The sequence below is a fragment of the Lissotriton helveticus genome, chromosome 10 (genome assembly GCF_964261635.1).
Source record: "Lissotriton helveticus chromosome 10, aLisHel1.1, whole genome shotgun sequence".
In the NCBI taxonomy this organism is placed as follows: domain Eukaryota; kingdom Metazoa; phylum Chordata; class Amphibia; order Caudata; family Salamandridae; genus Lissotriton; species Lissotriton helveticus.
This window is the reverse complement of record NC_136071.1, coordinates 718700960-718717617: the sequence shown is the minus strand read 5'-3', so window position 1 is coordinate 718717617 and position 16658 is coordinate 718700960. Positions and strand designations below refer to the sequence as shown.

At 45.5% G+C, this 16658-nt stretch overlaps 1 protein-coding gene across 5 annotated transcripts in view; it reads right to left on the bottom strand.

Moving 5' to 3' along the window:
* Positions 1-1199: 1199 nt before the first annotated feature.
* Positions 1200-16658, bottom strand: part of UBE3C (ubiquitin protein ligase E3C) — a 1115457-nt gene continuing 1099998 nt past the window's right edge. For all 5 annotated transcript variants that reach the window (XM_078663264.1, XM_078663263.1, XM_078663265.1 and 2 more), the window contains exon 24: positions 1200-2222. In XM_078663264.1, the coding sequence (XP_078519390.1) occupies positions 2052-2222 (171 nt within the window). In that variant the 3' untranslated portion in view covers positions 1200-2051. The remainder of the gene's footprint in view (positions 2223-16658) is intronic.

The window sequence follows — 16658 nt, the reverse complement described above, 5'->3', positions numbered from 1 at the left end:
TCCCCCTGCCTCTGGACCAAGCACCTGCCTAGGCACGTCAGTATCTCTGAGACCCACTTGGTGAGTGGCCCAGCTGTCCTGCACCAGCCCCTCCGAGGTGTTTGCCCCTGATCGTAAGGTGCACTTTGCACACCAGAGCTTGGATCACCTGTTACCTCTGTAAACCAATAAGGGTCTCTCCAACCTCTCTGCACAGTGTACCACATAGTGGTGCACTATGCAGGGGGGAGTTTCATACAAGGGGGTCTAATGTCAGTAAACCATCCACCAAGCTTTGAGATTTTGAGATAAATTCAATATAGTCGGATCGATCTTGAGGTGAGGAATGTTGTGTGGCTCTTAGAAAAGATATGGATTCACTGATAAATCAGGCGATCTATTGGATCAGAAGTATACATCACTGGTACACATCAGATCCAATATACTAACACTGGAGGATAATTGAGTAGTATTAATCATGAATACTACTCCTCCGTTGTTCCTACAAATGTTTGTGTAGTATTGCTCGAAATTTAAGAAGGCCTGTTGTACCTCAAAATTAACCGCAACAAGAGTGAACCTGTGGTCTACTCTAGTAGTACGTATGCTGGACAACACGAGTCAGAACTACCAACTTTGACCTACAGGAGCACTTATCACTGAGAGCTCCACAGAGTGGGGGAGTGACATATAAAACCTGAGATCACTCTTCTCTGTAGCATATTCAATTTTTGATGCAATCATTTTAAACCACATTTTAGTTACCAAGTATGTATCTTATGTTTTAAGACTCAGCTATGTCTGTATCAAAATACACCGTAGGAGCAATTATTGTTGTATACTCATGCTGTATGGTTATTTGCTGCATTGTGGCTAGATTTCAGCTTCATAAAGACCTACCAATAAAGCATTTAAACAGAACAACATCTACTTGCTTCATTTCTGTACTGCTGCAACCCGGCAGCCCAAATGGTATTTAAAAAAACACAGCTTCTTTGCGTTCTCGACTCCTTATTCGCAAAGTACATTTGTTAATTTGTTTCAGTGCAAAACTTTTTAAAGAGCAACAGAAGAGCAATAAAGTGTCAGCGAATGCAGCCGTGATATATTTTGGTTGGAGGCTCTGGATCACCAGGAAATAGCGGACCTAAATGAAATGATTGTATTTTGGTTCATGGTTAACTCAATGTGTGCAACATAAAGAATATCTGACAACATTGTTTGAAATAATATTTAATAGATGCTTTTGTTTATCTGTTTTGAAATTCATAACTGTACTTACTATATGCCAAAGGAATCCGATACATACAAAAAAAACTGTACAGGCACAGAAAAGAGACAAACAAAACAAAGAAAGCATTTACATTCACATCCTTGTCAAACGTGTGTCCCACTGATTGTGACGTGGCCAAATGCACAACAGTTTGTAATTTCAAAATTAGCATGCCAACCCAATGTCATAAAAAATATTGTAAAAAGTAACAATTAAGATAGAGTGAAATTATACCTTGATAGTATAGATTGTGATACTGATCTGTTTATTACCAATTGCAAAAACGAATGCCTGTAAACAATGTCACCACGCCAGGACTGATGTGAAAATGCAATTAACTTCCTAATTCTTTAATGTCTGAGAAAACTTTTCCCTTCTAAAAAAACACTTAGGCCAGGATTTCTCCTATTGTATTCCATTGAACCACGTGCTGCACTTCGCCTTTATTGCCAGATTGTTGGCATATTAACATCCAAACAGCAGGAATACAATTCTTTGTCTTTGGTTATTACAGAGTCGCGGCTGTTCACAAAATGTGCTCTTTCTTGGTAAAATCCCCCCAAACAGGCAGTATACTGCACGTACAATTCATTATTTTGAGTTCAAAGTAAGCAGCATGGATGAAAGATGATTAACAGCCAGTTGACGAGTTATGGTTTTAAAACAATGAGATGTATAGCGTTTCTGAGAAAAATAGTATGTGGTAGATCTGTTAAAACCTACAGGCGGGCGCCAATCGTTTGCTTCAGTGCGATGCTTTTGGGTTAGGCACAGGTTAGTTCGTCGGCGCTGCGTCCTCTCAGCTAAGCTCGAATCCGGCAGCACACTCGATAGCGTACAGGAGTTTACCCCGCATCACGTTTTCATCATAAAACTCGGGAAGTTTCAGCAAGTTCATGCAGGTGCTGGCAGTGGGGAGGCGCTCCAAGTCCGATCCTCCATTGTGAATGCAAAACGCGGGATACAATTCCTAGGAAGGAGTATAAAATGATAGAGAAAATTATAACTGCACGAAATTGGCTAAAACGGTATCCACGAGTAACAGTCTAACTGACCGCTTGTATAACTGTTGCTACGGAATTAATCTTTTTTTTCCATAAGCTCAGACTTCATGTGCGCGCGCGCGCGCGCACACACCTGCAAAAATAATGAACGTTATCTTTCTTATGCTCTCCTCTCCCATGATTGTTTAGCATTCATAATGGCAAACACCAACATATAATCAAGATCTAGTGTACATTTAGCATAGAACACATACAAGCATTTATAAACAAGCTTTGGCAAAGACAATAGGTACGGCTTTGGTATCCAGCTTTGTTTTTTTTTTTAATGTTTTTTTTTACTTGCAAACATATTAAATATCCAAATATATTTATAAAGGATTGTCCCAGCAGGTCAGACACACCCGGGGGCGTACTGAAGCGCAGACCTTTTAAGGAGGCTATGCACATGTGAATAGGACTCATGACATCTCTCACAGTGCAAGAAAGCCAATGGCAGAGGTGGGCTGACACAGCACAAACTGTATACTGCACTGGACAAAAACAAAATGTGAATGATACTTGAATGGATTAAGCGGGCTGACCCTGACAGAAATCCCCCTGTAGGCATGTGTATATGTATATATTTTTATATTTTTTCTTGTGGAAAAAAAATGTATGTAGCAGAGACCAAAGACAAACTCAGCTATCTTGTAATCGATTACATGGTTGTTCGTGGTACATGTAAGCTACCCGAGAGTATAGCTGGTAAACGTCATTAAAGCTTGAATTGTACGCTCTTTTACGTAAAATGCCACACTGTCTTAGTTTAGCAGCACATGTTCCTCTTGCACAAACGCGGCTTCGAAAATAATGCCTTGACGTCAGATCTCCAAATTAATGTTTGCCGCTCCCCCACAAGGTGGCAGTATTAAACCGCTGGTGACACTCCAATCCAGCCCCACCAGTAGAAATACGGACGTGATCAAGGGAGGCTGCTACATCTCACCCCAGAATGGTAAATTTACGTTTCCCCAAGGTACAGAGTAGGACTCTGAGAAGACGGAATAAGAACTCATATGGAGAGGGCCAGAGGCGCAACTAGAGCCACATTTCAGGGGGGGGCTGATTCTTCCAGCAATATGCAGAGTGGAGATGCAGGAACTCTAAGAAGGGGTGAAAAACAACCAAGGCTCATAAGCAAGTAAATGGCTTTTTAAAAACCTGTGAAGTACTCGGGTGTATGTCCCCGGGAAGCCCGGCTGCCACACGTGAAGGTGGTGAGGCGCGCGGAAGCCCTTTGAGCCCAATGGGCGTTGTGCGCTTGGAGAGGGCGGAGGTAGCAACTGGGGTGAAAACAACATAAATGAATTTGCCAGAAGAACAATACTTTAAAAAAGCAGCTAATCAATAACGGAATCGAAAATGTAAGGTTTTCTACATTTAAACTGCCAGCCTCACCAATGAGCTCTTCTCCCAGATTCTAACAAAGGAGGATCCCACACGAAATTTAACGCCACAAACAAAAAGTGTTTAAAACCCATTTTAAAATAAATATCTAGAGCAAAGTTTCCCTTTAAGAAAGCCCTTGTAATAGAAATCATTGTTTGTGCTTAACATGTGTTTCTAATCTGGAGCTGCTTGCACGTTCAAATAACTTGTCATACATAACCTATCAAACGCAAATATGTACACCCAACTATTAAGACACCAGATATGAAGTATCAAGATCTCTTTTGAAATCCCTCAATGCAAAACAAACGTGGTATATTTTTTGTTTAGCATTTTGAAACATGTTCAGCTGTTTTACAAGTTTCTTAGGGACATTGTTCTTAAATAGATCAATTTTACTTAACATTATGTAAATCACTCTTTTTACCATTTGTTTTGGTAATGTTCATTTATACCTTTTTCTATAAATCAAATATCAAAAATAAACAAAAAATATCAAGATCACTCAGGAAGGAAAACATTACATACCCTGTAAGCAATCATCTGTTTGACGTTTTTCGAGGCACGGCAGGAATATCTGGTTATTCTATTTCTTCGATTGGGACAATTTTTGGCTTACTATGGCCCCCCTGAATGTCAAAGAAACTTCAAAAATACTTTCACGCTTCAATTTGTGACTTTCTATCTGGTGCTGCCTCCACATTGTTTAAAATCATCTGTTTGTGACCTGTAGTGCTGTAGATTCACAGGCTCATCATACACCTGCCATCTAGTTGTGGGCTTGGCTGTTTGCAAGTTGGTTTTCTTTGGGTCACAAGGTATAGTGACTTCTCCCTTAGTTGGCAATGCACTTGGCCAGCGCCTCAATGTTAGTTTGTTTTTCACACAGTGGGTGACAGTAGTATGGAGTGGTAAGTAAAGGCTACTTGATGCACATGTGTATTACAAGAAGATAATAAATTAAGGAAAGAAGAGATCTGTGTTTTGAGCCAGCCACACAACTCGAGGAGGAGGGTGGGCGCATGAAAATCTATAGCACTACACACACTACAAACAGATTCTTACAGGGTAAGTAACTTTTTCTGTTCGGTTTATATTTTGGTGTAGATAAACATTATCTGCATAGAGCTTAAAGCAGGGCCCTCCTATAAGAGGTGGCTAGTGTGTGGAGGAAGCAGATGTATGGAATAAGTTCTAGGACCGTCTAGCCAGACAACAGGGAATGGTTGGCCAGAGTATATAAAAAAGTGATGGATGGAAGGCTTGAACTAATCTCAACCATTGATAATGACCCAGGGCTGCATCCCAACCCATTATTATTTTGCACACTAAGCCACCTCAGTTTGGACCCAGCCATATGCAAATCAGTCCTGACCTTGCTCCAATGGGAACGTCCCGCCCAAATTGCCAGGCCAAACTTTCCCTGAGCTGGAACACAAGCAACCCAGAATTGGTTTCACCCTAGTTAAGTCTCATCGGCCAGGTATGGCTTTGTTCCAGTGACACAGTCTATAGTCTGGTGGTAACAGCCACACAATAATTCTTAATCAACGTGTGTGGAGTTGACCATGTAGCGGCTTGCAAATAAGGGCTAGAGGGGTGTTCCCCAAAAAGTCAATGGTTGCAGGTTTTTTATGAGAAGACTATCCCCTAGGGGTTAATGGGAGGGTTCTCTTTGGCTTTCTGATAGCAAGTCTGGATACACTTAACTATCCACCTAGCAAATCCCCACCTTAGATATGGGCTGACCCTTGAGTGGTGTCGGAAAGGTGACAAATAGTTGGTCGACCTTGCTAAAAAACTATAGTTCGCTCTATGTAGTACATGGCAATGCAATTTATGTCTATGGAGGGCTCTCTCCGCTACAGAGTCTGGTTGGGGAAAAACACTTGGAGCTCTACTTTCTGGTTAAGGTGCAATGGGGAAACCACCTAAGGAAAGAACTAGGGGTGTAAGTTGAGCACTACCCTGTCCTTGTAAACTTGCATGAAGGGTTCTTGTAGTGAAAAGACCTGCAGCTCACTAATACGGTGTTAAGAGGTTATTTCACCAAGGAAGGCCACATTAAAGGAAAGTACGGGAGTGGGCAAGAAAGTGAGGGTTCCAATGGAGGACTCATAAGCCTGGAAGTACAATATTAAGGTTCCACACAGGCACTGGCAGAGTCCTGGGAGGAATAACTTCTGATGCCTTACGTGAACGTCTTGATTACAGGGATGAGGTAAATGGATGAATTCTCCCAATATTTTGCATGAGTGCAGCCATAGCCGCTAAGTGGAGGAGTACTGAAGTGTAGGCTGGGTCAGTCTTCGGGAGGTGGAGCAAGTAGTGGATGATGTCTTGGACAGCAGGTCTTAGAGGGTCTATCTTGCTGGTGATTCTGCAATGGACAAACCTTTTCCAATTGGCAGCATAGCATGCCCATGTGCTCGGTCAAGGGGACTCATGCAGGATGTCCATTCTTTCCTGGGGAAGGCCCTAAGTAACCAAATTCTAAGACCTCAGATACTAGATCGCTAGTTGAGTTGCTTTGGAACAGGGTGCCTGATTGGGTTATGGTTCCAGGTGAAAAGGTCCACCCTGTAGGGGCTGATCTACATCTCTAGTAGGGCTGACTACCACAGCTACCTGGCCCAGGTGGGAGCCACTAGAATGAGGGGTTGCAATGTCTGCCGCTTCTTCGGCACCACCAGTGGAAGTAGCGGGGAGGCGGAAAAGAGAAGGCAAATACCCCTTGCCAGTTGATCCATACTGCATTGCCCAAGGACCGAGGGTGTGGATACCTGGAGGCCAAGTATGGAAAGTTGCTTTGGCAGAGGTGGTGAAAAGGTCTAGTTTGGAAGAGACACTGTTTGGAGGAGGAGGCCCCTATGGCAGAGCCTCCCTTGCCCCTACCCCTGTTATTGGTTTTTTAAGTCCCTATGGAGTAACACAGTGGATACTGTTCGTGGTGGGCCTGCTCCTATCTCTGATAAGAGAAAGTGATGTCTGGGGATGTGGTCTGGATACCTGCCCTATAATATTACCTACGCAATTACACCATCAGAATGGATGTTTGGAGGGCATCTATTGCCTTGGCGGTGTCTGTGTTCTTCAGCTTCTTGAGCATCTGATCAACCTGCTTTCATAAGAGGTATTAACCATTGAAAAGGAAAGTGAGCAGGTGTTGCTGTCCTTCTGGTTTTAGACCAGAGACACAGGGATAGGTGCGGCATTTCGTCAGGATGCTGGTGTTAAACCCACGGGCCGCAATGTTAGCAGCGTCCAGGATACAGAAATGGTGGCATTGGAAATGTTTTTCTTCTCTGCCACCAATTCTTCTCCCCTCTTTCTGTACTCCTCAGGGGGTGCTCGAGGATGTCTTGCATCTAATCCGAGTTTGCTTTATTATGCCAGAGTTGGCAATCGTCCAATGCCTAGCTGCCTGCAGCACTCCTCTTTTCCCCGCGGCATCAATCCTTTTGCTCTCCTTATCGTAATGGGGGGCATGTCTTGTGGCCTTGGCGTTCACATGTTTACAAAGTGGGCACCACCTTGAAATCACAGAAAACTTGCCCACATACGCAGGCTGGATCAAAAGGGAGGGTTTGCATTTATTGATGATCAGGGGTGTAACTACCCTTAAGTATAGAGAGGAACTGCACTGTGCCTCAGGCCCTAGATAGCCTCTCTATCAACAAGTTGTGTCTTCCTGGAGGACTTGCACATCCACCTTATAAGTGGCTGCCCTCTGAATGACTCTGTGGTAGAAAGTAGCGTATTCTGGGGGGGGGGGGCCTTGCTGGGGACCTATCTGGGTTATGTGTCACCCAGGGGATCATCAATGTAGTCATCCTACGGGCCATGTGTAAGCACCGGGTCATAAGGTGCATCGTATGGGTTGGCAGGGTGAAACTGACTTCCTTCCCCGTAAGATGAGTGGGGTGAACCCTCTGCTGAGTATCGAAGAGGGTAAGTGTGCAGTGGAGGCGGAGGTGGGGGCAGGGAAGGATGAGGATGTGGAGTGGGACAAGGAGGAAGGGGTGGTGGAGGTGGGAGAGGGCTGGTGCACATGTCCTTGTGCCTCTTGAGCTTAGGAGATGGGGGGGCTCCAGAGCAGTTTCCACCATAAAAGTGAGCTATCTCTGCCTCTAAAGCCAACAGTACCGGTGTCATGGAAGTCGAAGCAATCTTGCCTGTCTGAAGCAGGATGAACAGGCATTTCTGGCACACAACCAGCTGTTCCAGCAGCTGCTGGTGGATGGGTTGCTCTGCCTCCACGAGTCGAACATAGATAGGTTCTCAGCATGAAGTGCTGATTCAGAACCAATGGAGTTTTCAATATGGAGCGTGGTTTCAGCCTCGACGTGGGGTTTGGTGCTTTAGCGGGCTTCAGTGCCTCTAAGCTTTGAAGCGACATGTAGAACCTTTGGTCTCGAAGGATGCGCTGATTAGGCACTTGAAGGAAAGTAGCACTATTAGCTTTGAAGGCTTGGATCGATGTCGACAATAGCTTCAGGGCAGTGGTTGCCTGAGTGACTTTCTAAGACACCATGCTCAACCCACTCGGGACAGTGCTCACCCTTAACTTTGGGCTGTTGAGATGACCTGAGTTGGAGTCTTTACCCATGTCTATGAAGCACCTTTGTCTTGCTCTTCTTATTTGCCAGATTCTGAGGAAAAGGTCATCTAAGGCAGGACTACAGACAGGCGAGCTGTGCCCCCAAGGGGCCGTCTTCCTCTTATCTGCCTTGACGCCATGTTCTTTGAAAAGGTAGGGGTGTCATCGGACTCCTGCCTCTGCATTCACTGATGGGCCCACCTCCACTCATGTCGGTACCAAAGGACTCCCATGTGGTGTTGTGGTTGAGGGGGAGGCAGAGATTGCAAACCTGGTGGTGGTCGGTCCATGGACATTTGGAGTGCCCTTGGCCAGTACTGGAATGTCATAGATTTCATCTACCCAGTATTTTTATGGTACTCCCTGAAACGGAATCTCAGATCAGCCAACACTGGATTGGTCCAGGTTCCTAAAATTCGGAAAGTAAGATGGAGAGGCAGGAGCCTATCCCATCTAGCCGCTCGACTATGGAATATTCTGCCGACCAACATCAGGTTCCGACCAAATAGGCTCCAGTTTAGGAAAATGATAAAAACCTTGCTATTTCCCCCCAAATAAGCCCCATGGTTTGCCTAACAGCACTTGTTACACTCCTCAGCACCAAGACGCCTCGGCATTTGCGCACTTTATAAATGTTCTACTTACTAACGCATTCTTGGTGACAAAGTCTTTGAGGCAAGGGGCATGAAGCCCCCAAGCGGGCCTGAGGCCCGGATGGTGAAGCATCAGAAAAGGCTGGGGTCTGCTGAAAATCAATCTGAAGAAAGAGAAACCACCACAAAGTCAAGTTTCTTCTGGTGCTTCCAGAGTTGAAAAGTAACCAAATGAGCCTGAAGGAAAGAGCTACAAACGCTGAACATGGAGCCTCGTTGGTAAACAGCTCGGCGCCGGATCCGGCATCGATCGACGACGGTCCGGCTCCGTGTCCACGTCAGGGTGGAGGCCAGGGTTGACGCTGGCTGAGGACACAAGGTGTCGGGTGTGGACGAGGTGGCAGTGGGATCGGTGCCAGGGGAGGTGTTATAAGGTCGACCGGCACCGATCCAGGTCCAGGCCTGGATCCAAGGGGACCCTGCGGTGCCAGGGCCGGAGCCGCCGGCGTCTAAGACCCAGGGGCCACAGCTGAGTATGTGGGGCCCGAAGGCGCACTGGCGGAGCCGGGCTGCCCAAAGATGGCATGCATTGCTTCGTAGAAACTCTGAAGCTGGGCAGGGATCGCTCCGGGTCCCAGAATGGGAGGGAAACGCGGAGTCGACCCTTCAGGCTCCTCACGCGGAGTCGCAGGACGAGCACCACCCACATCCCTCGTTGAGTCAGCCGACGGAAGGGGCGAAGTCGAAGAGCGATGATGCTTCTTCGACTTCTTCTTGTGCTTCAGCTTACCTGAGGAGTGCGAATAAATACTTCAATGACGATTGGTGGTGACTCCGCGACCGTGACCTCGACCGGCACGGAGCAGACTGCTGGGCCTCGAGAAGCTTTCGGGACTTCGGATTCATGGTAAGCAGTCTGAGCACAACTTGGGATCATGGTTGCGCTCCAGACACCACAGGCATATGCGGTGCGGGTCCGTAACCAACATCAGCTTGAGACAGGTGTTGCAAGCCTTGAAGCCGGGCCGAGGACGACGGGACATGCCTGCATGTGCCAGGAGTCAATAGACTCAAAAACGGTGTCAACAAAAATCGCAAAAAAGTTAGTCAAGAGTGACTAGAGGTACCGCTCTCTCTGGATCTGCGCTGGCAGGTGTGGAAAAAGAAAGAACTGACGTAAACGCGCAAGGGCAGCGTCTAGGTAGATACCGCAACGTCATTCCAGCGACCACGACGCCAACCACTAACGCGGAGTCCACAGACTCCACCTTTCGGCGCGCCGGGGGACCAGCTGACAAAAAAATTCTCCAGATCCAGTCGGACGCCAGGGGTGTAATTCTACAGGTAAGGAATGTATAACTAATTGTCTCTTTCAGATACTCAACCTATCACCTCCTCTTGCAGAAGGGAATCAACATCACCTTCCCTGACAGTAAGTTAACGACGCATCACCTCCTCTGCACCGCAGTAAGGAATTGATGCATCAACTCCTCTAGCAGTAAGGAATCCACCCACCACCTTCCCTGAGAGTAAGGACAGACGCATCGCTTTGTTTCTAAGCCTCAGTCTCCCTGCGTCTGTTTTTGTCGTTTGATTTTGACGCATCCCTGGTACTTTGAATGCGTCACTTTTTATTGCGTAGTTTACTATGAACTAAACTATTTTGAACCTTTTAAAAGCGATAACTTTGCTTGTATATGTTGGACTATTGTCATTTTGGTATTGCTTTATTCAGATAAAGATTGGGTATTTTTCTAAACTGGAGTGGTGTCCATTTGTAGTGTTTTCACTGTGTTACTGTGTGTTTATGTACAAATGCTTTGCACATTATCACGAGCAATCTGGTTTATCTCAGAGACAAACTACCAAGGGGTGAGCAGGGGTTATCTTGACTGTGAAATCACCTTACCCTGAGAAGAATAAGAGTCCCTACTTAAACAGGGTGCAAGCAGCTGCCAACTAGAGACCCTCATGTATAACAGGCAGCAACCATGGTTGGCCCAATGGGAGCATACCACCCATAACATAATACTGGTAATGTGTATGAGGACACCAGATTCTAGACCCCCTTCAATAAGCATCATTGGAAACATTCAACCAAAACATTGAATTACTAGATATTGTGCCTGACCTATTTAAAATAGGTGCTGGCAAAGCCACCAGGCTTGCCTTTCTGACCTTGATAAGATCCTGCAATGGTTATTTCTTTTTTTCTTTTGCACACATATGAAACTATACACAAAAAGAAAGAAAACATGGTGCCGCTCGCAGCCGTGTGAAGGACTTGCCTTCTCTGTGCCTCCTTTGTGCTCATCTTAAAACCGGACCAGGAAAAGCGGAATCTCCATTTTCACTGCCTCGGGGATATAATCAGCTGAACACTGACTGAGGGCGAAATCAGGAACTGTGCTTCACCGCGGCCGGGACTGCGAGGACCAGCTTGCACAGCGATATCATCTCCGCTGCAGCTGGGTCCTCTTCCCGCCCCCTCCTTCCTGCACTTCAAAACGGCTTGCGGCCCCCGCTCCGCGGGTGCCGCTCGCAGCCGTGTGAAAGGACTTGCCTTCTCTGTGCCTCCTTTGTGCTCATCTTAAAACCGGACCAGGAAAAGCGGAATCTCCATTTTCACTGCCTCGGGGATATAATCAGCTGAACACTGACTGAGGGCGAAATCAGGAACTGTGCTTCACCGCGGCCGGGACTGCGAGGACCAGCTTGCACAGCGATATCATCTCCGCTGCAGCTGGGTCCTCTTCCCGCCCCCTCCTTCCTGCACTTCAAAACGGCTTGCGGCCCCCGCTCCGCGGGAGCCGCTCGCAGCCGTGTGAAAGGACTTGCCTTCTCTGTGCCTGCTTTGTGCTCATCTTAAAACCGGACCAGGAAAAGCGGAATCTCCATTTTCACTGCCTCGGGGATATTATCAGCTGAACACTGACTGAGGGCGAAATCAGGAACTGTGCTTCACCGCGGCCGGGACTGCGAGGACCAGCCTGCACAGCGATATCATCTCCGCTGCAGCTGGGTCCTCTTCCCGCCCCCTCCTTCCTGCACTTCAAAACGGCTTGCGGCCCCCGCTCCGCGGGGGCCGCTCGCAGCCGTGTGAAAGGACTTGCCTTCTCTGTGCCTCCTTTGTGCTCATCTTAAAACCGGACCAGGAAAAGCGGAATCTCCATTTTCACTGCCTCGGGGATATTATCAGCTGAACACTGACTGAGGGCGAAATCAGGAACTGTGCTTCACCGCGGCCGGGACTGCAAGGACCAGCCTGCACAGCGATATCATCTCCGCTGTAGCTGGGTCCTCTTCCCGCCCCCTCCTTCCTGCACTTCAAAACGGCTCGCGACCCCCGCTCTGCGGGGGCCGCTCGCAGCCGTGTGAAAGGACTTGCCTTCTCTGTGCCTCCTTTGTGCTCATCTTAATACCGGACCAGGAAAAGCAGAATCTCCATTTTCACTGCCTCGGGGATATTATCAGCTGAACACTGACTGAGGGCGAAATCAGGAACTGTGCTTCACCGCGACCGGGACTGCGAGGACCAGCCTGCAAAGCGATATCATCTCCGCTGCAGCTGGGTCCTCTTCCCGCCCTCTCCCCTTTTACTATAAACCTACAGTGACTCACGCGCATCGCGGGACGCGCGCGGGACTTAGCTCGGGGCTAAGCCCGGGCAAAGGGCGGGCCCTCTGAGGCTGAAGAAGGCTGTGCTGTGCCCACCCCTTTTAAAAAATATTTTATTTGTTATAACGTCTATTTGTAGGTCTGTGACTGTTTTATGGTGCATTACTGTTTCAGTGACACCTTGTACCCTCCCTAGATTCATTTGAAATGACGGCCAAAAAACTTAGGTCTGGGAGACTATTGGTTGGAAGGTCGTGTTCCAAAACAAAATCGAATCCCCTTCGCAACAAGGTTAATCATGTTGTGCAACTCAAGGGCACTTGTCAGCTATTCAATCTCTGGGCAAGGGGGAAAAATAGAGCATCAAATGTTGAGTCTGCTTATGATGAAACGGTAAAAGCCCCCATCTCTCTGATGGGATTGAGTACTGAGGGTTCGGTGCATGAGAATAACATGGAAAAGGGAGTCATTACTCTAGCCGCAGTAACAGAAGGCTCGGCCCCCTTGAACAATTGTGTGTCTCCCCCCCTGCATATATCAAAGGATAAAAATAATCAATTCCCTCTCCCCCTAAAAATCCCCCCTGAAGCTATTTTACAAGCGGCAGGGGTGTTAGAACATGTTTCTCTTCCTAAAACTAGTGAGCCTCCATCTAAACATCATGAACCTAGCCCTTCTTCACCTAGAGGAGTGTATAATAATGATCTAGCTTCTTCTGATTTGGATTTGGAGCTCTGTAGGAGATATATCGAGGTTGATACTGATAAGGTTAGGGATTTTATAAAAACTCCTGTAACACCAGTTCCACCTGTTCTCCATCTTTATAGCAGTACTCCCTCGAATATCTCCCAGTTAAATATCTCAACGAGCTCTAATCTTAATATAACAGGTATTGATGCCATGCTCCCACCTAGGTTGGATAAACCTGTCTCCGATTGCCTATCCTCTCTTGAACATCTGCTCTCTTCCATTCTATTATTATTAGAGAAATTTGTTGGGGGTTCTGACTGTGTATTGGAAACAGTCACCCAAATACTGAAGGTTTTATTGCACAACAAATATGAGAAGAAACCCTGCTCAATCTTAGAGGCTGTGGGAGAAGATCTTGTAGAGCAGAAAATCCTTAGGTCATAGAATGGGTCTTCTAATATTTCCCATCTACTTAATGATAGGGAACAATTAGTCCTCCCTTTGAAAACCCCTGTCTCAAACTGTGTAGTTGATATAGTTCCAGTAGTAGAGGTTTTACACGAAATGGTGTCAAAGGAAGGTATAGAACTACCTCCAATAATAGAGGATCTATACGAAATGGATCCGAAGGAAGATAAAGAACTCTTCCCGATCTTTAATAAACAGCATAGTGTGGGTGACAAGGAGGTTCCAGAACCAGAAGGCGATAGAAAAAAGGAAAATTTAGGGAAAGTTAAAAAGAATGGGACAAAAAAGAGGAGACTAATTAGAAGAATTGAAAAAAACAGACGGAGGAAAATTCTCTGGAGAGAAAATTTGGAAATGGTCTCAAATCAAGAATTACATCAGGCCTCCCTGTTGGTATTAAAAGATGAAAGTGAGGACACAAAAGTAGCTGTGGACACCTCAATCTCCGCAGTACAGAGTTCTGACCCTCTACCATCAATTCCTTGCTCTTCTGGTGGGCTCTTTATGGTTAAAGGGGATTTGTTAAACTCAATTCCCCAAAAAAATGAGATCATTTCTACTGGCTCTGTATCCTCTGCTCTTAATCCTTTGGCCAGTCCCTACTCCGTTAAAAGGGAAGGAGTAGTGGTTTGTCAAAAACCTCCCGAAATTCCCATGGAGGAGAGCGTTGATACCCTTACTCTTGATTTCTTCCCCTTATTTGATGCGGATTGCATTCTAAATAGATCATTGCTCCTTAAATATTTTCAGGAATCGGCAAATTTGAAATTGCTACAAACTGCAGATATAGACTTAGTACAGATTCTGAAGACAGAAGGTGGAAATTTAACGAGGGTAAAATTCTATTCCAAATTAGTGGTAAATCTAATTTTACAACGGTCGGAAGATTTCCAGAGTAGAGGGATTGACGTTATGCCTTTTTGGGGGAATTTCCCCTTTGTTAGACCTTCTAAGTCTTCAAGGCCTTTAGGGTCTTCTTTATCTCTCTTGCAGGTAGCCCCTGGAAATGCAGAACAATCCGGCGGTTTTGATGATTTGAAAATTCGCATATCAAAAGATCTTCGTCTTGTATCTTACCCTAATCCTCCTATATCCCTCCCCCAGGATAAGGTTGTAGATGAAACTCTTCGTTGGAACTGGTTACCTGGTTTTCTTTCGAAGAAATTGACCATTAAGTACCCGCCCAATCCCCATCTTTAGCGATAATATAACGTTATTATCTTGGAATTGTGCTGGGTTAAAGAATTGTCCTGAAAAAATTCAATTCCTCATGTCCTTAAAAGCCAGTGTGATCTGTCTCCAGGAGACTTGGTGTTCGGAGAAACTTCAGATAGGAAGGGATTATTTTGTTCTGGAGGGTTACGCTGTTCCCTCCAGGAGAGGTCATGCTAGTGGGGGTATTGCCTGTCTATTATCCAACCGGATAAAATGGAATTTCTCCCACTATTTGGATCCTTGTAACCTTTTTCAGGCTGTAACGCTGTTTAGCCATGACAATGTTGAGGTGTCTAAACCTTTAGTACTGATCAACGCTTATATTCCCCCCGAAGTTAGTTTTAACGTAACTTTAAAAAAGGTTTTTGTCTATATTCAGAGTCTTAGGCAGAAATCTCCTCCCCCTAATATAATTTTAGTAGGGGATTTGAATTGCAAAATCTCAAATTTAAGTATGAGCCTGTTTCGCGATAAATATAAAGAAGAATCATTACAGATCCCCCAAGCCCTCTTCCCCGAGAAGATTAAAACAAACAAGCGAGGGAAGATACTTCTCAAAGAACTGTCCGATATGGATGGGATCATAGCGAATGGAAGGCTCCCTTCTGATTCCCCTGCACATTTTACTCACAAATCTTATCAGGGAGAATCTATATTAGATTATGTGATAGTCGAGAATTCTACCTTTGCCCTATTAAAAGATCTCAGGGTTATTGAAACCGTTTTCAGCGACCATAAATTACTTTCTTCCTCTGTGAAAATAAATCCTCCGAAATCCGACCAATGGTCACTTAATAGCGACCTGGTAAGTTTTGGAGCGAAATCAGGAAGATGCTATTGGAACACAAAAGCTGAACGAGATTTGGAGAGTGTTCTTGATGTTGCAATTGATGACCTTGCTATGTGGCACGGTTTTGAAATTGTGTGCTTCCTAGATTTTATGAAGTTAGTGATTTTGGTAGCTAAAAAACCAAATAAGAAAAGGTGTTTTGCAATACCCTCTTGTCCCCTGCGTTTACTTAAAATAGAAATAAATAAGTTAGTAAGGGAACAATATTTGTGTAAATCGGCAGAAGGATCGCGTAGAGTAACTTTATTAAAGAGAAGGAGGAAAAGGTTACAAGTGAAATTACGGAAAGAAGGGGAGGATATTATTTGGATAAAACTAAGAGAGGCTGCCTTTAAAGGAGAAATGAGACAGTTCTGGTCTCTCATAGGTGAGGGCAGTGGATCAAGAACAAGACCGCTTCCTATCCCCATTGAAGAACAAACATGGGTGGATTATGTCACAACCCTCTATGCAAATAATGGAGCAGCGGTTCCCCGTATAGGTTTTATTGAGAGTGGTCAGCTTTTGGTCCCTTTATCTGAAAAGGATATTGAATCAGCCATTAAGGAAATGCGTTCTTCTGGGGCAATGGGGCCGGATGAACTTCCAATCTCTGTTTTAAAGCAAAGCGGCGCAAAATGGAGCAAATTGTTATGCCCTGTGTTGAACATTTGTTTTTCTAGCGGAAAGATTCTTCCCTCGTGGAAAGGGAGTATTTTAGTGCCCCTTTTAAAAAAGGGTGACCGATTATCTCCCCAAAATTATCGCCAAATTGCCCTTTTGGATGCAATTGGCAAAGTCTTTGCAAGATGCCTTTTGAAACGAATTAATGATTGGGTGGACCAAGCTAATATACTTCCCCTTGAACAGACGGGATTCCGAAAGAACCATGGTACCATGGATAACTTAACTGCTCTGCAAGTAATAACTGACAAATATATCAGGGTCAGAGGAGGGGGAG